This window comes from Bombus affinis, chromosome 11 (genome assembly GCF_024516045.1).
Source record: "Bombus affinis isolate iyBomAffi1 chromosome 11, iyBomAffi1.2, whole genome shotgun sequence".
Taxonomy (NCBI): Eukaryota; Metazoa; Arthropoda; class Insecta; order Hymenoptera; family Apidae; genus Bombus; species Bombus affinis.
This window is the reverse complement of record NC_066354.1, coordinates 4,089,627-4,112,907: the sequence shown is the minus strand read 5'-3', so window position 1 is coordinate 4,112,907 and position 23,281 is coordinate 4,089,627. Positions and strand designations below refer to the sequence as shown.

At 34.3% G+C, this 23,281-nt stretch overlaps 6 protein-coding genes and 2 long non-coding RNA genes across 11 annotated transcripts in view; 4 read left to right on the top strand and 4 right to left on the bottom strand.

Moving 5' to 3' along the window:
* Positions 1-64: 64 nt before the first annotated feature.
* On the bottom strand, positions 65-5,316 carry LOC126921624 (estradiol 17-beta-dehydrogenase 2). Of its 2 annotated transcripts, none has more exons than XM_050733342.1 (5): positions 5,051-5,316; positions 3,638-3,919; positions 2,610-2,924; positions 1,031-1,262; positions 65-395 (listed from the first exon to the last, which is right to left on the bottom strand). In XM_050733342.1, exons 1-5 carry the CDS (start codon positions 5,181-5,183, stop codon positions 206-208), a joined length of 1,152 nt encoding a protein of 383 aa, XP_050589299.1. In that variant the 5' UTR covers positions 5,184-5,316; the 3' UTR covers positions 65-205. The 2 variants fall into 2 exon arrangements, with proteins under 2 accessions (XP_050589299.1, XP_050589300.1); XM_050733343.1 differs by having other exon boundaries at positions 2,619-2,924.
* LOC126921650 (uncharacterized) lies at positions 2,815-6,108 on the top strand. Its single transcript, XR_007712496.1, has 2 exons — positions 2,815-2,949; positions 3,062-6,108. It is a non-coding gene; the product is annotated as an uncharacterized LOC126921650 (long non-coding RNA).
* A 416-nt stretch (positions 6,109-6,524) lies between these two features.
* LOC126921628 (zinc finger protein-like 1) lies at positions 6,525-8,044 on the bottom strand. The gene is made up of 3 exons (XM_050733348.1): positions 7,775-8,044; positions 7,309-7,614; positions 6,525-7,225 (listed from the first exon to the last, which is right to left on the bottom strand). The coding sequence occupies exons 1-3, from the start codon at positions 7,874-7,876 to the stop codon at positions 6,665-6,667; spliced, it is 969 nt and encodes a 322-aa protein (XP_050589305.1). The 5' UTR covers positions 7,877-8,044; the 3' UTR covers positions 6,525-6,664.
* Positions 8,045-8,230: 186 nt separating this feature from the next.
* Positions 8,231-9,206, top strand: LOC126921631 (28S ribosomal protein S18a, mitochondrial). The gene is made up of 4 exons (XM_050733351.1): positions 8,231-8,568; positions 8,653-8,786; positions 8,855-8,978; positions 9,047-9,206. The coding sequence occupies exons 1-4, from the start codon at positions 8,466-8,468 to the stop codon at positions 9,160-9,162; spliced, it is 477 nt and encodes a 158-aa protein (XP_050589308.1). The 5' UTR covers positions 8,231-8,465; the 3' UTR covers positions 9,163-9,206.
* Positions 9,207-9,213: 7 nt separating this feature from the next.
* LOC126921618 (ribosome-releasing factor 2, mitochondrial) lies at positions 9,214-14,654 on the top strand. Its single transcript, XM_050733330.1, has 4 exons — positions 9,214-9,476; positions 9,560-11,331; positions 14,110-14,256; positions 14,335-14,654. Exons 1-4 carry the CDS (start codon positions 9,326-9,328, stop codon positions 14,497-14,499), a joined length of 2,235 nt encoding a protein of 744 aa, XP_050589287.1. The 5' UTR covers positions 9,214-9,325; the 3' UTR covers positions 14,500-14,654.
* LOC126921622 (uncharacterized) lies at positions 11,339-13,328 on the bottom strand. Its single transcript, XM_050733338.1, has 3 exons — positions 13,104-13,328; positions 12,870-13,019; positions 11,339-12,516 (listed from the first exon to the last, which is right to left on the bottom strand). The coding sequence occupies exons 1-3, from the start codon at positions 13,224-13,226 to the stop codon at positions 11,554-11,556; spliced, it is 1,236 nt and encodes a 411-aa protein (XP_050589295.1). The 5' UTR covers positions 13,227-13,328; the 3' UTR covers positions 11,339-11,553.
* A 114-nt stretch (positions 14,655-14,768) lies between the features above and the next one.
* LOC126921623 (transcription factor kayak) overlaps positions 14,769-23,281 on the bottom strand; it is a 35,006-nt gene continuing 26,493 nt past the window's right edge. For all 3 annotated transcript variants that reach the window (XM_050733340.1, XM_050733339.1, XM_050733341.1), the window contains exons 2-3: positions 17,346-17,786; positions 14,769-16,745 (exon numbers count right to left, since the gene is read on the bottom strand). In XM_050733340.1, coding sequence (XP_050589297.1) covers positions 16,146-16,745; positions 17,346-17,786 — 1,041 coding nt within the window. In that variant the 3' untranslated portion in view covers positions 14,769-16,145. The remainder of the gene's footprint in view (positions 16,746-17,345; positions 17,787-23,281) is intronic.
* On the top strand, positions 18,263-22,228 carry LOC126921647 (uncharacterized). The gene is made up of 3 exons (XR_007712492.1): positions 18,263-18,583; positions 18,673-18,749; positions 20,812-22,228. It is a non-coding gene; the product is annotated as an uncharacterized LOC126921647 (long non-coding RNA).

Here is a 23,281-nt window from a genome sequence, read left to right as displayed (position 1 = left end):
GAAAGAAACGGAAAGTATATACTAACTTTTGCCACACTAAACATATAATAAATAACAACAAAAATTAATTTAACAATAGCAATATTTTATATTTTATTTTTGCTTTTATACGAAAAAACATATTACAATTTCATTTTCTTCATTTGTTTTTAACATTGAGATCAGGATTTCCTTTGGACTTCATTTTTATTCCCAGCTTGATCTCTTAAGCAGCACGTTCGCTGTACCTATCATACAATCCATTCATCGCATTCTGGGCGAATGACACTGACTTTCTAGCATCCTCTTTCGTCCATGCAGGGGCATGTACGAACTTCTCGACCAGTCGATCACGCAAAAAGGTTGGTGTGATTGTAAACAAGGTATGGTAAATCGCATAACGCCATGATTCATTCCTAAATAAACATATAAATAAATATTGTAACATTAGCAACCCTTAGCTATGTGATAAAACTTAGAAAAATTTAAGATCGATATATGATTCATTTCTTCCATTATATCGGAGTTCAGCTGTTCTAATACAGATGTTATCTCAAGTACTATATAGTGAGAAATACTTTTTAAGATGTTTATCACTAATCAACCGACGAGATAATGGCAATCGTTTTCTTAGCAACATTGTATTCGATTGAATTTTAACACTTCAGTCGATAAAAATCTTCACTCGCGTCTACTATTCCGTTCATTTAGTTAAAATCGTACGTGCGCTATACTCATCACTCTTAAGTATAATAATTTTCAACGTACTACATTAGATTCTTAAAATTAATTCTTCTCTTTCGATAAAAGAAAATATATATACATATTTCCCAATTAATTGTTTTAATCGTTTCAAAATTTGAATATTTCAGTACGATCACAAAGATCATTTTTTAATTTACCATATTATTTTCTTACTTTTTAATTACACTAGATTTTTAAAATTTCCTTATATTTTCTTTTTTTATATGTTCGATAAAAAGAAAGTTTTCTAATTGATTTCTTAATTGCTTCAACATAATTAAAATTTCATTTTTATTGCTAGACATACTTGTAGGTTGCCGATGGATATCTATCCAGAATAGCACCTTCGAAGATTTCATAGATACGACCGTCCCGTATCGTTTGCACAGTTGTATTTTTCACCAGGGACGTGAAATATTTCATATATCTATAGAAGTAGTCACCATAAAAGTTTTGTGTCTCTTTGAGCATTACCCACTTCATCGCCTCAAAGTGATCAGCTTGTCGAGTAAATATATTGCTCTCTCGAATGAAGGAACCTATACCACGTGTAAGTTAAGCGATTATATAAGTAATTTCATATATATACAATTTCTAAATATGATGCGTTAAATAACATTTTTTTCAAATTTCTTGTGCAATACAAAATTTCTTGGAAGTTAAAAATTTATCATTAAAGGGGCATTCTTCTATAAACATTACAAAATATAACAATTCTCATGATTTCAAAGTGATGGTGCGTCTAATTCTTTCCATATATATATATGTTTTGTCTTTTATAATACATCTACAATACTTTCTTGTAGCTTATTTAGTTACTGTTTAATTATACGTAACGATTTTTCATAGCGTTTTAATTAATTGTTTTGTGATTTTATCTCGCCTGCAATAAACGGTGTGTTTAAAAATCGTATCTCGCACATATAAGTGATCGAAGCTTTCAGGATGGACTAAGATGGAAAACTCAAAAGGGATCCTAAACAATATGCTTTATCGTTATCGTTTATACCAAAGTAAATAATTTGCGTTGAATGTTGAGAAAATGGCAAATGCCTAAATTGCAATCTCCGAAATTTTATTCTTTTTTCGTTGAATGTTGAGAAAATGGCAAATGCCTAAATTACAAACTTCGAAATTTTATTCTTTTTTTCGGTAATCGTCAAATAAAGGTATGATAAACTCAACGTAAAAGTGTAATTTTGGTACCGACAAGAGCTGGTAAGATGTGAAATAATCGGTAAAAATGTCAGACCAGTTGGCCAATTTTTGAGATTTTTACCCGTTATTCCACGACTCATTAGCTCTCGTTGTTACCAAAATTATATTTCTATGTAAAGTTTATCATACCTTTTTCATTTAATAATTACCGAAAAGAGAATTAAATTTCGGAATTCGTGATTTAAGCATTCGCTATTTTGCTAATTTCCAACATAAATTATTTACTTTGTTAAGGACCATAACGATAAACACACCGATATAACTTGAATTTTTTAATTTAGTTCACTCTGAGTGCTCTAATCATCTACACCAGCGAGATACAATTATTAGACACGCATTTACTACGGACGAGATGAAACCAAGAAACAATTAATTAAAACTGTATAAAAATAGTTACGTACGACGAAAAAATAATTAAATAAACTACAAAAAAGATTTTAATATTAGACGTACCATCGGTTCGAAAAAAATTCATGAAAATCGTTAAATTTTTCAACGTTCAACAAAAGAACGCTTCCCCTTAAGTAGATTTACAAATAATTTTCTTATTACATTAAATTCCCAAATAATTTATTGTACACAAGTAGTAAGTATAGCAAAATATTTTCTGCATAAAATTGCTCTCTTTTTATAGAAGAATCTTGTATTTAAATTTTAAAATGCTATGCCTTGGTTACCAGGAACGACGCAAACAACTCTGATGCCATACTTCTTCAACTCCACCCTAAGGGCAATGGCCCAGGCACTGATAGCAGCCTTAGTTCCACTATAAACTGCAGCTCCTGGAATTGGCTGCGTCTTACAGTGGCTCGAGACTACAATAATCCGACTATAATGGGCGCGGATAATCGGCATCAATTCTTGTGTGACTATCAGAGCACCGAGAAAGTTAACTTCCAACTGATTCTTAAGCTGCCCATACGTTTGCCATTCGAATTCGCCGAAGACCATCACGGCTGCGTTATTGATTACACATCGTAACACTGGAATCGATATTCTATTATATAGGTATACTCGTTTCATTTGTTTTTTTCTTTTAAACCAGTTAACATTCTTCCAAAATTTACCCAAATTCATTCGAATGCTCTATTAACAATTTGTATGATTATATCTTACTTAGACTATGGTTACAAGTTACCCATATTAGTGACAATGGTTACCTGAGATCCGTGAAACGAAACAAGTGACACAAGATATGGTTAGTATTTCAGCTGTTATATGAGCCGCTCAAAAGCAGAAAGCAGAAAAGGAAAGTAATGATATTAAAAATTCTATATTTTAGCTTACCTTGCAATTTTCTAGTATTTATATTATCTCCTTATAATAAATAAGCTCATAGCAGTGAGTAATCTGTTCTTTAAAAATTGGATACCAATCTTATATTTTGGTATGTAATGAAAATAAGAAATTGATAAGTTGTACTGAGAGACTCATATATTCATATCAGAGCGAGAAATATGCAGTGTGAGTGAGATAGAGAGAATGGCTCGTCTGATGATTCATTAGTACAAGTACATACATTTCTAGCATTTTCATTTCTAGAATTGACCCTACAAATATTTCACACGTATTTTATAGTACCCTGTATAGATTTTTATGAGTGTATACATCTCAGTGATTAGATGTATCATCTGTTGGACCATGTTAGTATGCACATTCATTGTAATCATAGACTTGATCGTGCTAAGTAATTTACCTAATTTCTTTTCCGCTATAGTACGACGAACGGAATCCGTGAAACCTGTAGTGCTATTCAGTTCCATGAGATCTAAAGGGAAAACAATTACCCCTTCCTCCTCTAGTTTTTGAACCGCGGGAGATTCCATTTGCAATACACCCGCTATTACAGTTGCCCCCAGTTGTCGGCAATGTAGAGCAAGACTGTATCCTAATCCTGAACCGCAGCCAGTTATGACAACCACATCTTTCGAGGTCAGTTTGTCTCGAGATTTTAGATGATAATATAGGTAAGAAACACCTGAAAGATTATTCGAAAAATCCTTTTCCACATCTTAATAACGTATGTTATTAACACGTTCCGTGTTGGACCGATTTTTGGTTACTTTCCGTTCAGGCTGCGTGGGGCGTACACGCTCTACGTTATTACGATTAATAGTTTTGCTTCTGATAGATTTACTTATACCTCACAATTTTTTGCATATATTTAAATAGTGCAAACAACATAACTATAAAGAAAAGGATGTGTTGTTTAAGATGTATTAGACATCAAAGCAATAAATTTAATTTTTAATCGTTTGAATCCCAAGCAGCGCAATGGCGCTGTTCAAATTTTGTGTCGAAAAGTCCCAGTACATTTGAACATAACGGGCTACTGACGGTATTTTGTATTTCATTGTTATCTTCTCAATAATTTTTATTGAACAAAATTTGAAATATTTATAAACTAATAGTACGCATATATAATAATATAGATATATTCCATAAAAATAAAAAATATGACGAGCGCTATTGCGCCGCTTTTTTCTCTTCGCAATCGATTAAGACAAGCGCTACCGCACTGTTTGGGATTTTTCGACTCTATTTTTTTAGAGACTCCTGACATTCAAACGGTTAAGGAATTCTTTTAACAAACACATAGTTGAAGATTTACTCTACCCTAAAATTCCAAATGGCTGAAACGGAAGTATGCGCCCCACGCGGCACGGAGCGCGTGAATTTATAATTCGATAGAGATAGTGTTACATTTTTTTATTAAAATTTTACAATAATTTTTAATTTGCTATTTGAATATATTTAACCAGACTAAACTAATGAAACAATTAGATAACAAAGTATCGTAGTTATATTGAATCATTGATCTTCCCGCTGATGTCGCATTTTGATAGACCCAGCCTACCAATCAATAGGAAGGAAGATAAAATGTGCGTTTATGTATGTATAGTCAGAGAGGACTTCCTCTCTGATATATTTAAATGGATGCGTTAATTCACAATTCAAAGATATATTCGATACGATATTCATTATACTAATATATCTTATCATGATTTAAAATTCATTTGGTTTTTTTGTTTTGTTTATCTGCTTCGTATAAAAAATTTGTGTACTATCAATAAAAGCTAATTAATTATAATAAATATTATGTTCTTACCGATACCACACAAGGACACCGTTGGAACCAAGTACTTATGTCCCTTGTTCCATAAATAATAAAGGCCTATCGAAGTCGCTACATCTGCTAGGAATATCCCAGAGTATCTCTTGATATATCCAAATAATCCCATTTTAAAATTAATACGGTATCAAATTTACAGATATTTCACCTCTCAGGTGGCACTGTTCGGATAAGTTAATTCTATGTGTTTCTATACTTTATTTGTATGTATAAAATTCTTGTAAAAAGATAGAGAAAAAAAGAAAGACTACGGATATAATACACTTCACACAGTAAAAAGAAGCAGATAAAATTTTGATATGATATACGTGAAATATTTATACATATAATACTAGGATCAAGGTTCTGATTTTATGAATTATGACAGTATAACTGTTTATTAATAAGAATGTACTTGTAATTAATGTCTCTTTAATTAATGTCTCTAGTAATTAATATATGAATTCACAATATGGAAATCACCATAGAATCACTTAGATCACTACGTATAAGCAGTAAGAATCAGAAGGATGAATAAAAACACACAAGGAGACGAAGCGGTGATATTCTCGTCTTGATTACAAATGGCTGCTATGAGACGCGTGCAGAAAGAAAGAAACCTAAATATCCCCACTCTTTCATAATACTTCACGATGAGTCCTCTCAAAATTCCAACGGTAATACGCCATGTAATACACAAAATGTGTATAACTCAAAAACAAAGTAAAATTTAACGATCATATAAGCATGATATAATATTTCTATTTATTACAAAAGTAAAGGTTTTCTTTTCTTTTTCTATAAACTAGTTTCTTTTCGTATAAAATTGATTCGATATGCCAGAGTTTGATCTGTTAAGAGGTGTTAATATTTCATGAACGAATATTTCTCTCGGTTCGGTTGCCAGACTCTGATTTGAATTGTAAACATGTACACAATGTATGAATAAATGGAATACGATGAAGTTTCTAAATGCTGCTACCACAGTCCTATATTGTTAGTGTTACTAAGCACAACTTAAAAGATTTGCTTTTTAACGTATACACATTCCCGGTCTTTCAATCGAAAAAAATGTTGGAAACAATACTACAAAATCGACGTTTTAAATAAACTATAATACGGTTTTAAAATAAACATAACAACATAAACAACAAAGTAGCGCGTTTCTAATTAATGTTACTCCTATGACAGTTACAAAATCTTGTCTGCACATAGTTCGTTCCTATTATTAGCGGAAATGATATTGGCAACGTTCTTTTCTTTCTTTCGTTTAATTTTGCATATGATAGTATAAAAAACTCTTTCGTATAATCATTACACAAAATTTCTTGTAAATTTATAAGTCTTTACAGAGTGAAATATACAGCTTAATATTAAGGCATACTTTACATAAAAATTAACAAATATTGGTTAGCAGTATACTATATCTTATGCTAGTTATTTCTTTAGAATGAAATTATAAGACAGTGAATACATATTCGTTCGACTATAATCCAAAATTATTACATTATCTTACAAGCTTCATTTATTATTCTCATATGTATTATACGTCTTCGTTTACGTGGTACTCCTACAATTTTCTTCAAACATCATTTTGAAATGTGGAGTATATTAAATACCAGCGGGTTTATCAGCAACTAAAATGTTCGGATCTGCGCGAAGATCGTAACTTGGATCGCCGTCTGTAGCTATTCGTCCAAGCCACGAGAATAAAATTAACATTCCAATGAAAGCTAATATTACCATGAATCCTAGCACCGTATATCTCCTGTATTGCGGACTGGGTGTATTTCTACGTCGCGTTGGTGGGTTAACTATCAACTTCCACCACCTTAAGAACCATTCAATGGCAGGCTTTCTTCTGTATTTATTTTCATCATGATCAAATGATATTTCTTTTGGATCGTCATATGCTTCGCAAACTTTTCTTGATGTTGACTGTGACAATCCCATGGATGAATCGATATTTACAATTGAATAAGGTGGCCCAACCTTTTGATTATTTAAATGCACATTATTTATGTTAGTATGAACTGAATTAACATTGCTAACAGAACGTGATGTAGCAGTTGATGGTGATGAAGTTGTTAGTGTGTGGTTCTGATACGAAGTGGTCTCAATTCTCAATGAAGGATGCTCCTGTTCTGGTTTTTGCTCTCTGTCTTCACTGAGCTATAAAAGATAATTTCAATATATAGATGTTCTCTATATGTATGTTATGTACTTTATTATGTACATTTAAATATAATACATACCAAAGGTAAACCTAAACCAGCTCGTGCCCAATTTACTCCTGCTAACTTTTCTCTCAACACATCTGCCACAGGAGAAACCAATTTTGAGTCAGGAAATATGCGTTCCTTGCAAGTTGGACATGTGTATCCTGCTGGTGCTGTAGTTTCTGGTAATTCCCTGGCATATTTGTCCAAACATGCCCAATGATACATGTGATAACATGTTAGCCGAACACAATCTCCTTCACTTAAATTTACTGAGCATAATGTACATACTGGATTGTAATCATGGTCATGTAGCCACAAAATATACGATTGAACAATACACTGAAAAAGATATAAATATTTATCAGTTAAGTTAATCTTAATATAGATGAAAAAAAGGACGAGAATTACTTTGACTGGAAAATTAGTGAAATTTATTTGTTCATGATTTCGTCAAAGTACATTCTTTACAAATTGTTTTGTGAAAAATAGAATACAATACCTTTGGATGGTTCGTAACCATGCAATGTTCACAAACATTGACACGGTGTTCAAAACAAAACAGATTTGTAACTCTTCTTTTCGGACACTTGCATAGCCCCATAGTTACGACAAAAGTAATACGTTTATAACATTAAATAAATTATCAACAATACAATAAAAAACTAGTTGCTTAAAAACACTTTTATAAACGAATAATTTTATATGACATTTCGTGATCTTACAAAATTTTAAGCTACATTATGCGGTACGGGTTCCATCTTTCATCAGCCACGTCGTCTGACATTTTTCACAAATGGTACAGAAGAATGGACCAATAAGATTCTTCGATTCACCGGTAACGGATAAACATCCATAAGTTATTATACACGTTCTCCAATTTATATACAAGAAAACTATTCGTTTATAAAATAATATTAAAACTGATATTTTTTTCACACTGAAAGAATCTTTCTTTAATGAACATAACATATTGTTTCAATCATATAATTAACATATCTCATTTCCAATAGAACAAATCACATATAATAATTATAAATAAATAATAATTTATATCATATAAGTATCTCTATAACAAAATAATTACTAATTTATAATGATGTTACACAGTTAATAATTTTTGTATGCTATAACGAAGTACATACACTTTGTTTTTATACGATAACGGAGATCATCTTGTAAATATTGTTAAAATGGCTATGTTGTATCGCGTCTTAAATTACTTAGGAAAAAATATATTATCGATAGGACAAAATAGAAATATATCGTTATCTCCAACAACGTGGATTAAGGAAAGTGAGTATGATTATATTTATTAAGGTATAACATCATTTATTGCTTAACTTGATGTTCCTAACCTATAATTTTGAATTTACTTAGTCATAGAAAAGAAAGAAGGAAAGACATTAACTATTGAAGCCGTGATTAAACCAGACCCATATGAAGAGCGGTTCTTAAAACCTAAAAACGGGGCATGTCCTATTTGTTCTTCTGGTCTTGACATTAAACATACAGTAAGAGTTTGATATCTTGTCGTATTACGACCTTCCTTGTCTCTGGATAATTAAACTGATTCTTTTAGGATGTACTTATCCTAAATCAATTTGTTAGATCAGATGGATGCATATTACCACGTAGAGTTACAGGTCTTTGCGAGATGCAACAAAAGAGAATTAGTTCATTGATCATAATGGCTCAATATGCAGGTTGGTAGATTAATCATAGCAATGCAATTTCCTATCTACAGTAAATAAACTGATACACTTATGCTTAGGATTAATGCAAAGGAGAGCTCCTGGAGGTGGTTTACTTCATCCTTTACAAAGAAGGAAATGGAAAAAATTTAATAGCTACTACTGTGAAAGAACTATTAAAGCTAGATATAAGTAATAGTTTACAAACAGTATAATAAATGATTGAACAATATTATAGTATTTTGAATGATTTAGTTTTATTTTCAATATCTAAATAAATCCCAAAATCATAATAATTCTCCACGTGATTCTACTTTGCCCTTAACTTCGAATGTACAAAGACGTGTAGGTTAGAAATCATGTTCACACCTTGGCTGATAAAACGCCCATGGTGTATCAAGTTTCAAAAAAGATATGTGTCAAAAGGCAAAACAATCGTAAAAAATGAACATGGAGAACAGGAAATCACGAAAATTCGAAACATCGGAATTTTGGCACACATCGATGCTGGTTCGTTTATGCTGTGCTTTTTATAGATAACCTATACAAATTTCTATTTTAATGAATTTACAATATTGACGATGGTTTTTCAGGCAAAACCACTACCACAGAAAGAATGTTATACTATTCTGGTCTCATTAAACATATGGGAGAGGTTCACCATGGGAATACGGTAACAGATTATATGGATCAAGAACGTCAGCGCGGTATAACCATTACTTCTGCAGCAGTGACATTTCAATGGAAAAACTACCGTATTAATTTAATCGATACTCCAGGACACATTGACTTCACTATGGAAGTGGAGCAAACCTTAAAAGTATTAGATGGAGCAGTAGTCATATTAGATGGAAGTGCAGGTGTTGAAGCTCAGACATTAACAGTCTGCAGACAAGCTGACAGATATGATATTCCTAGAATTATTTATGTAAATAAGATGGACAGGGCAGATGCTAATTTTGATAGTAGTTTAAAATCTATTGAATCCAAGTTAGACACAGAAGTATTACCTACGCAATTTCCAATTAAAGAGAAAGGAAATTTAGAAGGAATTGTGGATGTTATTACTTTAGAAAAATTGATCTTTACAAAGAAAGATATGGGTATGAAATATTCAAGAGTAAAATTATCTGAGAATGAAGATACAACTTTATGGGAGATGGCAAATGAAAAACGTAGAAGCTTAGTAGATAAATTATCCAACATGGATGATGAATTAGCTAACATAATAATAGAACAGGAATCTTTGGATGCAGTAACTCCACAAATGTTAATTGATTCCTTGCACAGATCAACTATTAGTAGAAAAGGTGTTCCTGTGCTCTTAGGTAGTTCTTATAAAAATATTGGAGTTCAACCTTTAATGGACAGCGTTCTCTTGTATTTACCATCACCCAATAAAACTAAATCTTCTGCGTATTACCGTTGTTTTAGTGACAAAGTTTGCGCCAGGGCATTTAAAATCGTCCACGATAAGCAAAAAGGACCAATTACATTTTTTCGAATTTATAGCGGCAGTTTAAAAAAAGGCATGAAGCTATATAACGTCCGCAAAGAAGAAAAGGAACTCGTAGGAAAATTGTATATCGCGTACGCTGACGAGTACGAAGAAATACCGAACATCACATGTGGCAATATTGCAGCAATAACGGGATTAAAAAGTACAACAGCTGGAGATTTAGTAACGACCGATCGAACAACGATAGAACAAGCAGAAAAGAAACTAAGGACAGAGAAAGGTGTTACACCGGAAGATGTAGAGAAAGTATTTGACAATAATATTAGGACGTTAGAGCCAGTTTTTTTTTGTTCAATTGAGGCGCCATCGTTATCTACACAAACACTTTTAGAGAAGGCTCTTCAGGAACTCGAAAGAGAAGATCCAAGTTTAAGAGTAACTCAAAATGAAGAAACTGGTCAGATCGTGCTTGGAGGAATGGGTGAACTGCATTTAGAAATTATCAAAGAAAGAATTAGAACCGAATATAAGGTCGATGCTGATTTAGGTCCTTTGCAAATCTCCTATAGAGAAACTATAAAGGAACCTATTTTAGATACCTTTTCGACTGAATATAAGATAGGAAGCGCTAATTTAAAAGTTACAATAATCATGTCGTTGATACCGAACTATCAAGGAAAGGAGACTTTATTATTAGATAAATCACAGAATTATGCTAATGGCTTAAATGCTATACCGGCACATATAATGAAGGCAGTGAGGAATAGTGTTAAATCAATTCTTTTACACGGGCCGAAATTAAGTTATCCGGTCGTAAATATGGGCGTTAAATTGCATAGTTTAGAATATGAGTCTGGTACCACGACATCGTTAATCAGTGCTGCTGTTTCTCAGTGTATTCGACAGGTAAAAGTATTTTTATGATTTTTATTTTTCTTACATACACATAAGATATAATAAAGGAAATAATCTAAGCTGTAAATGGCGGGAAAACATTATAGGGTACATGAGATAGGAGCTTTGATACTCTATCGCCATTTATAAGTCTAACTACAGAAGTACCAATCATAAATAGAAGAAACAACATTCTATTTCTATTAAATTATTTAATATTACATTAATTGACAATTAATTGATAACCGTATCGCTTTCGTTACGTTTAATCATCTCAATGCTTTTTTTTGGCAATCCTAAATTTCTTTCCTTCGCAGATTTTAATTCAGATAATAGAAGCAGAGATTTCGGTTTACGTTCCAACATCGTTCTCTTTGTATTTTGTTCGGACAAACCGTTGTTAGGCAATGATTCTTCCTGAGGGAAAAAGTATCTGTGTTTCCAATTATCCCGTATAATTTTTAAAACATTAGTCTCTTTACGTTTGTCCTCGTTGCATATATAGGTCTCTGTAAACGTCCGAAGAACGCCAATTTTCTTCGATGTATCTTCAGATATACCAATGTTGAAGGATTTCTGTTTTGAGGTTAAGGTTGGAAAAGCATACGGTTTTAATGTAGTGTTCTGTTTTAATTCTAAGACACGTGGAAGTCTCGTGGACTGTCTGTCAAAAAATTCATTAATTAATATGTCTGTTTTAATCTGTAAATTTCTCAGAAAATCCTCGTCAGTTATTTTCCGTAGATTAGAATTCTTTGCACTACTAGTTTCTCCGCTACTTAAATTATCAGCACTGAAGTGCTTTGAGATCCTGATATTGTTGTTTCCTCTGACTCGATTCTTTGTTCTTTTTGAGTTAGTTTGAGTAGATCTTTCTACACTTCTTATGCCCCACTTCAACATATAAGAATCCAAGAACTTGTGGTATAATTTAGGGCAAATTTCTTGGTCTTCGTAGTGCTTATCTATAAAGTATACTCTGCGCAAACGACAATTACCGCAAATTTGAATCCTCTGAGTTATAGCGTATTGTTGCTTGAAGGCAGTTTGCGTTAGACTCGATAGGTCCAATTCTAATTTATTCCAACCGGTCTCAAATTTTACTTTGACGCGACAAATGACACCCTTGGAGTTTTGTTTTTCTGACTCCGCGTTCGTGAATTGAAAATGATGCTGGCAATTTTGGTTATCTGCCACCTGGTTTAATGCATACGCTTTTGTATCAATAGATATTATGTTATAGGTTCTTCACTATTTTGTTTAGGCAACTTTTAATTTTTATTTGCCAAATTAAATTAAGCCTTTATGGAGTTATATCAAATTACAGTAGAGAATTTACTTGTATTAATTCAATATACATATGTTAATGTAGACACCTGATTACAAAAACATCTTTAAAAAATTAATTATTAAAATACTAGTTGAGATAAAATGTTGAGCGTTGTTCGGACCACAAAAGAATCGACTACTTATTAGTATTAGAAGGAGTTTATGAAAGATAAAGAATTTATCGTTAATATGAGATTATACTCAGAACATTCCACAATTACCTGCACTTGCAGACGACAATGGAGATTTAGGTTCTTTATAACCACAACTAAAACTGGTAATTCGATATTGAGGAATTGGGAGGAATCAGAGGGACAAATGATGGAGGTGCCATATCCATGGGGTTGTTCGAAGTCCTGTATCTCGATAACCTGTGCATCATTTACCATAAAATTAACTTAAAATTCAATGCTCGGCTAAATAAACTTGAATGATGTTCATTGAACGTAACCTACATTTTCTAATAAATCTGAATCTAAGATTTTACGAATACGACCCGATTGAGATTGCTGCTTGCTCCAATACTCTAGGGGTTTGTCACTGATACTATACAAGAGAGACACATATCCATCAACCATGAAATTACGAAATTATTTCACGAAAATGTGAAGTATTTATGTGACTTTGTTACTTTAGGATTTACATCTTTCCGTTCTCATTTGTTTTCTTGCAGCGTATTTCAATATAATGGCTGTTCATTTGGAATTATGTTTTTTTTTTTTTTTTTTTTTTTTTTTTTTTTAAGTTGACGCAGTTGATAAAGAGAACAATCGTTTGAGATATTTCTAGCGTTGACAATAGAAATAATGATTGCATTAACGATAGAAACAAGGATTTTCTCGCCAAGTGAAAAAATATGGTATTAAATTTGATAAGGATAGTTTAAAAAGAGGGAACAATAGAATAAACAATATCTTTTATTGGAAGAATAATTCATTGAAAAAATACGAAATATTTTCTGTAGCGAAGCTTAATTAAGTCACTGTTATTTTTACTTATTTGGAATTTAATTATATTGATGTATTGATATATTGGAAACTATACTGTAACTATATTGGAATGTAGCTACATATATTGAGATAAGTGACTTATAAAATATTTATAAATATAAGTAATGTATAAGTAATCTATAAAAATAATTCCGACTAAAAATAACCAGATCCTCTAGAAAATGTTTTGCAACATCTTTAACGTTTACAATCTGAGTCCTAGATTTTTTGATTGTTTGACAATTTCTGATTTGTCAAAGAGTCTCAGATGCTTGAAATAATTTAAGTACATCTCTTGAACATTTCCTGGAGCCTTTATATTACTTAGAGCTCTTAAATTTCTCCTTGAACGGCTTGAAATACTTTAAAATCTTTTTAAATCTTCCTCTGAAACTGTGAGTAAATTACTCAAGACCCTTATTTTTCTAAAAGCTCTTTCCTCTTTACTTATCGTTCTCTATATGTATTTCAGTTGATGAAGAATGTTGGAATTACACTTCTAGAACCTGTAATGCGAGTCGAAATTGTGGTGCCTGAGCAATATTTAAGTGCCATCATGAAAGATCTGCCGAAAAGACGTGCAGAAATAAAATATATCGATGCCTATAAACAAAACAAGGTAATGTATCTTTTTTCCTTTAAGGCAATAGTAAAATCGAGGCCAGAGAGACTAATGTAACTTAAATGATGAACACAGGTGGTTCACTGTCTTGTTCCATTAGTCGAGTTACTAGGATACTCAAAAGCAGTGAGAATAATCTCATCAGGGCATGCAACGTTCTCGTTAGAATTTGACCATTACGAAATAATGGATTCGACGAGCGAAGCAGATGCGATTAAAAGAGTTACTGGATTCTATTAGAAAATTTGGAAAATTCTATTAGAAAAACGTGAAATAAAAAAGGTATCTTTCTCAGCATACAATATGCAATATTATTTATATCAAATATTTGTTGTATTTTAAGATATTAGTGATTTAATTGTACAAAGATAGAAATTAAATCGATATAAAAATTATTTTCAACTTACTTATGGATTAAGATCAGGGTTTACGAGAAAAGAGCAGTCGTATGTGCGAATTTGTCAAGACTTTTACATCTAAAGTGAAGTAAACAGTACGATACACAAAAATTAAAACACATTGTTATTATTCTTGGACAAAATTACATATTCGATTGTTCCTTTATTCGGTCGCTCTAATCAAAATATATTGCAGCATTTATCGGTGATGCATTACAATCTTTTTTTTATTATTTACGTTCATCTATCGCGGCCGCCGATCACGTGGCTGAAATCGAGCAACTCGTAAAACGATTTCTTTCTCTAAGAATACATATATACACATGCGTAGTTATATATAATAACAAAAAGAAAAAAAAAGGAAAGAAAACAATAAAGAATAAAGTAATAGAAAGAAAAAAGTCTTATCGAAATAACACCGGCCAGCCTCGTAAACAGCAGCCGCGCATAAATATATTAATATTGCTTAAAGATCATGCAAAAATGTCATACATAGTAAAATATATGTATGTATATATATTATATGTATGGAGGGATTACATTTATAGGGTGAGAGACTTGCAAACACGTCAGTTGCACATAAAAATGTTCCATTAATACGCGTAACCGCAAGTGGTTTCGATGCGGTCCTTATTTATTGGAAATACGAGGCACATAAAATTCACCAAATTTTTAATAAAAAATATATATGTGTATATATACATACATACACATATATCATTTCGTCATCGAGCCGCTAGTTCGTTAATCTTGAATTGTGCTATATATACATGATGTGAAAAATCATGAGCGCAATCAAAAATGGCCATCGTATACGCGTCCTCCTTAATCTAAGTAATGGTTTTGAGCGCTAAAATCGAACGTTTTAAATTCCTAAACAACGCTATACCTCTTCGGTCGATGTTACGTAATTGGTAAAAAATAAATTTTTCGTCGGGCTACGACGAAAATCTCTTACAAAGAAAAAAAAAAAAAACAGAAAAAGAAATTGTTGCAGTATTACAATGCATGGTTTGCATAATTCTAATTCGTCTGTGTAAAAACGTTCGCAAAAGTTAAATACAATTACGTATAATGTATTATAATATATATCACTAGACACACTCGCGTGTCAATCATAATTCATTAAATGATGCAAAAAGATACTTTGCTTCTTCTTTCAAAAGTTCACGCGGTTTATGCGTTCTTAAAGCGCTATTAACAAGGAAAATCTCATTCTTTTCCTTCTTCTTTTTTTATTCTTTTTCCTTTTTATTAGCCTCAAAGACAATTTTACCAAAGTTCTTACAGAGATGGAAATGTGTTCGACAAGCTTACTTTACGATGCGTGAATCCATAACAGAAACGCAAATACTGAATTTCACGATGTGTGGTTCTAGTAGAAAATCTTCTTCGTATAAAAGTTACCAGAATCTCACAACATCATCTCATAAAATCATCTCATTCGGGATCATCCTCGTTCGATCCGTAATCGAGGTCGTCTTGGCGTCACAAACTCACTAGCTTCGGCGGATTTGCATCCGGAGAGCTGAGATCGACGGCGGACAGATTGTTTCTTTGCTGTGTCGAGCAAGAAGGTATCAATGGTGTTGAAACTGGAGTAAGGCCGGTCCCGCCTTCCATCAACGACTCGAAATTAAACGCTATGCCGCTAGTTGGCGTGGTGATCGGCATCCCCGCTACGTCCAACGATGGTTTCATGAACGATGGTGTTTCGACTGTCTTAAATGTAAGCGTGTTCGGTCTTTCTTTTGGTTCGCTGAAAATCGACAGGGAATTTGGTCGATTGTTATTGTCGAAGCCAACCGGCAAAGAGTTCGGTCTATTCGGTCTCGTTGCGACGTTCACCGACTCGCGCTTCGTGCTTTCAGCTGCGGCGGCGGCTGCAGCTGCAGCCGCAGCGGCGAATTGGTCCTCCGTCGGAAGCTCTGGCTTTATCACGGGTTTCACATCTGGAGGAGATGCTGAACGAAGACGACAGACCGCTCTATGAGCTTCTAGGATAAATTCTAGTTCATCCTTCGCCTGCTGCAGCTGCTGAATCTCTTCTTGCAAGCTTTGTTTCTTCTGCTCCAAACCCTCAGTCTCCTGTCAAATGAATTCGTCAAATTTTATTCGTGTTTCATTTTTCAACTTAATATTTGAATTACATTAGCACATACAGTGTATATTATAGTCTATCTTGCACATATGAACTTTTATTTCAAGCCACTGATACTTCCAATCCACGTAAAATAAGTGACAATGTATGCCACCGATTGTACACACGTACATATCTTGAATTAAGAATTGTACAAAAACAGTGGAGCAGTCAATAAATTAATATTCTTTTTTTTCCACTTTAGAATATTTCTTTCTTTCATTAGGAAATCTAATTACAGAAAAAAATAGCAATTGTAATTTCGCAAATATGGAATGGGATGATATGATAACCTTGCTGTTCTTTTCCCTTCCTCGTATTTGCATCTCTTCAGATATCTTCTGAAGATATCTATCTATCTTGAAATATATATTCTTTATTCATGAAACTCATATACAAAAGGCAGTAAGATTACTACCCTTGAATTCAATACTGAAATCAATTACTTATAAAGTATCTATATTTTAACGATATCTATTGAGATATAACATCTATTTCAGAGGGGAACAGCAGGATTAAATTCAGAACAGATTTCATCAATTACATACTTCTAACAGGGCATTGGTATGATCCATCCTCCGCTTGCGACATCTAGCTGCTGCCATCTTATTTCTTTCTCTGCGGATCTGTCTTCGTTCTTCCTCCTCGGGGGTCATCCCGATCGTTCTGGTAGGCCTTCTGCCACCCATATTGCGTCTGGTTGGCTGTTGTGGCTGTGTCTGTTGACTGTCCACGAGGATGGTATTGGCGGCCACAGGGGCGGCAACGGTGGTGGTAACAACGTGATGCGCCGCCGTGTTTTGCGTTTGTGCCGGCGTGGGTTGCGAAGGTTCCACTAACGGTGGCACGAACCCTGCTTCGCGACTGTGCGACGCTGACTCGCTGGTCAGCTCTAGAAATGTTTGCTCGATGCTCCGGAGCGTCGTTGGCGTCAACGTCGGCGTCGTCCGCGTCGGCACTCCACTATGCAGTCCGTCCAGAGAAACAAGCTGCAACAATAAAAGATTTCAACACATTAATATGATGTCACATGATTATTATTTTAATTCAAAGTACATGCTTTTCAAACATTTTCTCAGTGGATAAAACAGTGCAACGATTTCTTTCTGGCTGTATTTTTATTTAATTATTAAAGAGAATACATAACTTACACCTTAGTTAGAAGCTAGATTAAGAAGTATTTTAAACTTTCGTTATCATTACGACTTTTGAGTTATCCTCAGTACATTTCAATATTTGTTGCACCAAAAATAGCACTACGCTTGCCTAAACCGCAGAAAAATATGCTTATTAAGTACAGTTTAAACATTAGTCCTCGTTATTGTGTAGAATCAGCATAAAACGTGTAAAAATAACGACTAATGTAATATATTGGTTTTCAGTGACGGCAATGATAGCACACTTATACACACACATATATACATACACGAGTTTAGGTGAGAGACGAGCGACTGGTGCGCAACTCGATGACCATGCAACACAGAGCATAAAACGCGAGTTTGCCAGGTGCGGATAGATAACAAAACAGTTAGGAAACCGATGTTTTTCGTCTGCGGAACGCGATTGCCTTTCAAACGAATTGCGCGTTAGATCACCGCTCGTTTATTGCTCGGCGAGATATAAAAGAAGTTCGTCGGTCATATTATCGACGAAGTGCTGTTAGGCAATGAAACCGATTCCAATAACCGCTTTCGTTCCATGGAAAAAGAGGACGTTGCGCAATAACCGTAAGAAGAAAAAGGGAGAAGGAAAAATACGGGGAGAACGAAAGAACGGTAACGGAAAGGTACGCGATATGTACTTCCATCAACGTTATCATTTCTCGCTTTTCGCTTTGATATCGCGAACCAACGTTAATGCAACGAGATGTTTCAGATAAAAATATCCATGATCCAATAGTCGATAAGCTATCGGCGCGAACTAGATCGCATCTGGGGGCTGCTCGTTTCAAGGTACGCAAGTACACATGTTTATCGTTCGGTATCATCATCGCTAAAATTACAACGAATTATCGCGATGTTCCTAATAATTATCCACCACGATCGGTCTCCGCCCTTCTCCATAATCTTCGATCTTGAATTCTATTTACATGTTCCGATCTTGGTTACCTTGCGTTCGAAAATAGCAGTGGCGGGCCTTTTAAAAGTTACATCGATTTAATGGCCTTACGTGATAGTCAACCGTAATTTTAATACGACTCTCGTAACATACGATATTAACAATAGGTGATGTTAATCTCTCGGCATTAAGTATGAACACGTGCGCAGAATACGTTATGAATGTGTGTGTGTGTGTATGTGTGTGGTATAGTATCGTCTGGGTGGTACTATCGTCGAGAACGTACCACCTGTCGTATCGTCTGTTCTTCCGTCCACGCGATGAAATCGAAACCATCGATTTAGCTATCGAAAAACCAATTGGTTTATTCCGCGATACGAACCAAAACAGTCGCCCGCGGAAACAATTGGTCGACTGGATGGATTTCATCGACGTTATAAAAGTGTGTATGTCTCCAACTACGGACGATATTAATGACTTGGCTCGAATCGCAGCTCACGTAGCGACAACCTCGCGTTCGCCATCGCGTCGACCAATCGGCAGACGGGGACACGCGCGCGACGTATTATACCCGACGCACACGTTTCCCAGAAAGCACAAAAGGACGCAGGAAGGAGAAGAATCGCGACCTTCAGTCTCATAAGGAGACGAGAGACAACGACACCAAACAGCCGAGGTCTATCATTTCTAAAATTACGAGTCGTACTGATCGTTAACGAAGGCCGATTCGCGCGGGATAGATAGCGCACGTCAGAGGAATTGAATGTTTCCCAGAGTTCAAGCATCATTGGACAGGAATTGCACATCGAGATTCTTCAAATGGAAAGATCGTGATAGATCATCGATGACATCTCGCTTCTAATCTCGTAATTAACTCAATGTCGCGCTCCTCCATATTTTATCTCTCATTCTTTTTTGCTTCTCGCTAGGTAAAGCAAAAAGAAGTTCGCTGAACTTTAAAGACAGGTTATAAAAGTTCAAGTTACAACGGTGTCATCTTTTAAGTGACATTACCAACGTGATACGTTTCTACGTTAATTTCCACAGTTGAACAACCTTTTGGCGTTAATAGAAATAAGAACCAAGATCACTAACCTTGCACCTATCTATATAGCTTTCGAAATGTATATGTATTCTAAATTGTGTGCTATTGTCTATCAGTTCATTAGCACTTGTCAAAATGCAAATATGCTTTGTGAATCATATTTGAAGAAGCTGGCTTAGAACTCCTCCACTTTTGTGTGAGAATTTATTATGCATGTATTTATAACATGATTACGATTCATAATCGCGGGGCTACCACGCTGCCGCGTGTGTCATCGCTAAAATTACTTAGCATACCAACGGGTAGCGACTTTAACAGAAGAGTAATCACCCACCCACAAGATTCACCCACCTATCCGTTCCCTGTTCGCGCGTAAACTTGTGGAATGCTCGGAGCGATAAACTTAGGCGTTACAAAATCGTTTTCGCGCGTCACACTGTTCTGGAATTTCAGTTTTCACATGCTATCCCTTTATATATCTACGAAAACCACGTTTTTTCATAGATTTTAAAACCATTCTTTTATTCACAAATTGGATAATCTTCTAAATCTCTTCTTTAAATATTCTTCCGTTATTTTATGCATAAAAAGTTAGGTTAGACGGGGTTAATTCATCGTCTCGACCTTCGTACGAGTTTGTAATTTGCTGTAAGCTGTGGCTGATGCGTGCATGCGCATAAATCAGACGATATATGCACTTGGAAGCTGTCACGTATACATACGTACTCTGTATGATTTTTCGATTTGGCACGATCTGAAATTTACAGCCCTGACCATTTCGAGAAAAAGCAGTTCCGTTATAAACTGTAGTTATTGAAAGCTTGATAAATTTAGAGGGATTTACCAGCGTGAAAATTTATCAGTCGTTATTTACTTCTTATAAGCTATAACTGTGGTTTTTTCTTTATCAGATTGAAAAAGAGACACAAAGGTGTGGCCCTCATCGTGTCACATTTACCCTTTAAAGGAAAGAAAAGGAAACCGATATACTCAATTTCGTTTATCTAGGAAACACAAAAAGCGACATCCATTTGTTTGCACTGGAGGATTATCGAATTTACCATCTTGAGTCGACTTGTATTTATCCGTTGCGAAAGCGATAAAATGATACTACAATTCTTGTTACATTTAATTCCTATTACTTAATCATCAACTACTCATAAAAGTATTAAACATTTATGAAAATTTTGTATGACATATGAGAAGATACAAGTATCATGATCACATTGATAAAGTTTGAAACAAATATGAAGATGTATATAGAAGTTACAAGATATTTGTTGTACACATACACTTGTGAAATTATTTAAGCAATCAATTGTCCATTACTGAGTCCACCTTTATAACTTACTACCGGAAAATTAATTTTTATGCCATGAAACATAGAATTTTGACGGAACAAAAAGAAATGACTGAGGATATTAGAAAAAGAAAATATAAATTTGAAAGGCTGAAATTCAACGAATGAATGAAGGTTAATAAAAGGAAATGCTCGCGCTATCAGTTTTTTTAACGGTCACGAGACTGCGATTATTACCACGGCCACGGCACATTCGTTAACCGACGGGCCGTTCACCTTACCGTGCATCGTCAGTTTGAATATGTCAGACGATATGTGGCGCTGGTGGATGAACTCTGTATCATTTTGTCAGACGTGTCTGTGCAGGTTCAAGTCAACGGCTGCCCGAAGATCGCGTCATGACATGCTTTCGATCGACAACACCGTCCATCATACTTGTGTTTATTCTACCCAAATATCTATCATAAGATAATAATAATTCATACTAATATTAAAATAAATCCAAAAAGGGAAAAGATAAATAAAGAAGTTTTTAAGAAAATTTATATAAATGTCAAACGTTTTGTTTATTAATCATTTTTTTAGGTTAGAACAAAATTATATAAAACTGAGAGTCCTAAGAATCGTATTTTTTATGCGGTAGTTATAGTTACTGGAATATATTGTCCCGCATTAACATGTTGCAACGGCAAAATGTATACATATATGCATTGTTTCTAGAAATAGCTGTCTACTCTCGATTCTAGTATCTACCGCATCGTGCATCGTTAATCCAATCGCGATGAGAGGTATGCAGAAACATTGATCGCCGCGGTACGTGTTTTTTTCCACGAGGCAACAAATATTGTAATAAATCAGGCTTTCCATTTTTTACTGACTAGACGTTTATGGTAAATAGATAGATATTTGCTTCGCAAATTATCATCGTGTAACTACATCATAGATAGGCTTACTATACTGAAAACTAATATTCACTAATATTCAACAAGCATACGTACGTATTTAACTTTGCTGCGTTCTTTTGCTTACCTACAATCCAACTGTATTCATTTGAGTAATGATAAAAAATATTACATATATGAATAAAATATGAATGAATGATTATCGTATTCTTTTTAAAACATTATAAATCTTTATTGTTTGTTAAAATGAGAGGAAAAATGAAACATAAAAATTCAAGAATCGCATTAGAGTTAATATGAACACAATATCTATGGAGTAAGAAATGTTTTACAAGACAATACACAATTATTGACATGCATCTCTACGAGGACAGCATTTCAATTATCGCCGCGAGATTGTGATTTTGAAATCAATCAAGCAGCAAGGTCATGCAAACGTAGCAGACGATAACAAAAAATCAAGATAGTAGAGAAACGGATATAATGGTCGACAAATGTCAACCCCAATGACACCCTCGTAACGAAATACACAGAAATATTTGACGCAGATGCACAATGTGGCTTTTTTTCGATGTCGCCGTTGGTATGCAGTACGTCTTCCGTTTTGTGATGTAGTCGTTCTCTCTCTCTCTCTCTCTCTCTCTCTCTCTCTTTTTTTTCGTTGTGCTCGACACCAAAGACAAGAGAGAGAAGGAGAGAGAGAGAGAGAGAGAGAGAGAGAGAGAGAGAGAGAGAGAGAGAGAGAGAGAACTCGCAACGAACATAGTGCGCTCGCGCGCGCGACATAACGTAGCAACACACACGACCACTCTTTCTATAAATAGATGCGTTTGCTGTTTTAATCTGCCCTGGGCCCGCGTTACGAGCGGACAAAGGGCGATATCAGCAACCAGAAAATCATTGCGAAACGTACCGCAGTCAGATATTGGCGCAACATTTTCTTAGACAAGGAAAAGATAGTAAAATAGAGAAAAGATTAATTAGAAAGAGATAGATGATGAATTAGTGAACCACCACGGCTCTCCAGGCATTGGGCATGCGCATCGTAACTTTACATCGCGGAGAATAGATTGAAACAAATTCACTTTGAATATAAGGGAGCGATACAATAGTTGTAATTGGATATATGAATCATTTAGTGAGGTAATGCACAAGATTCGTATAAATATAACATTGTTG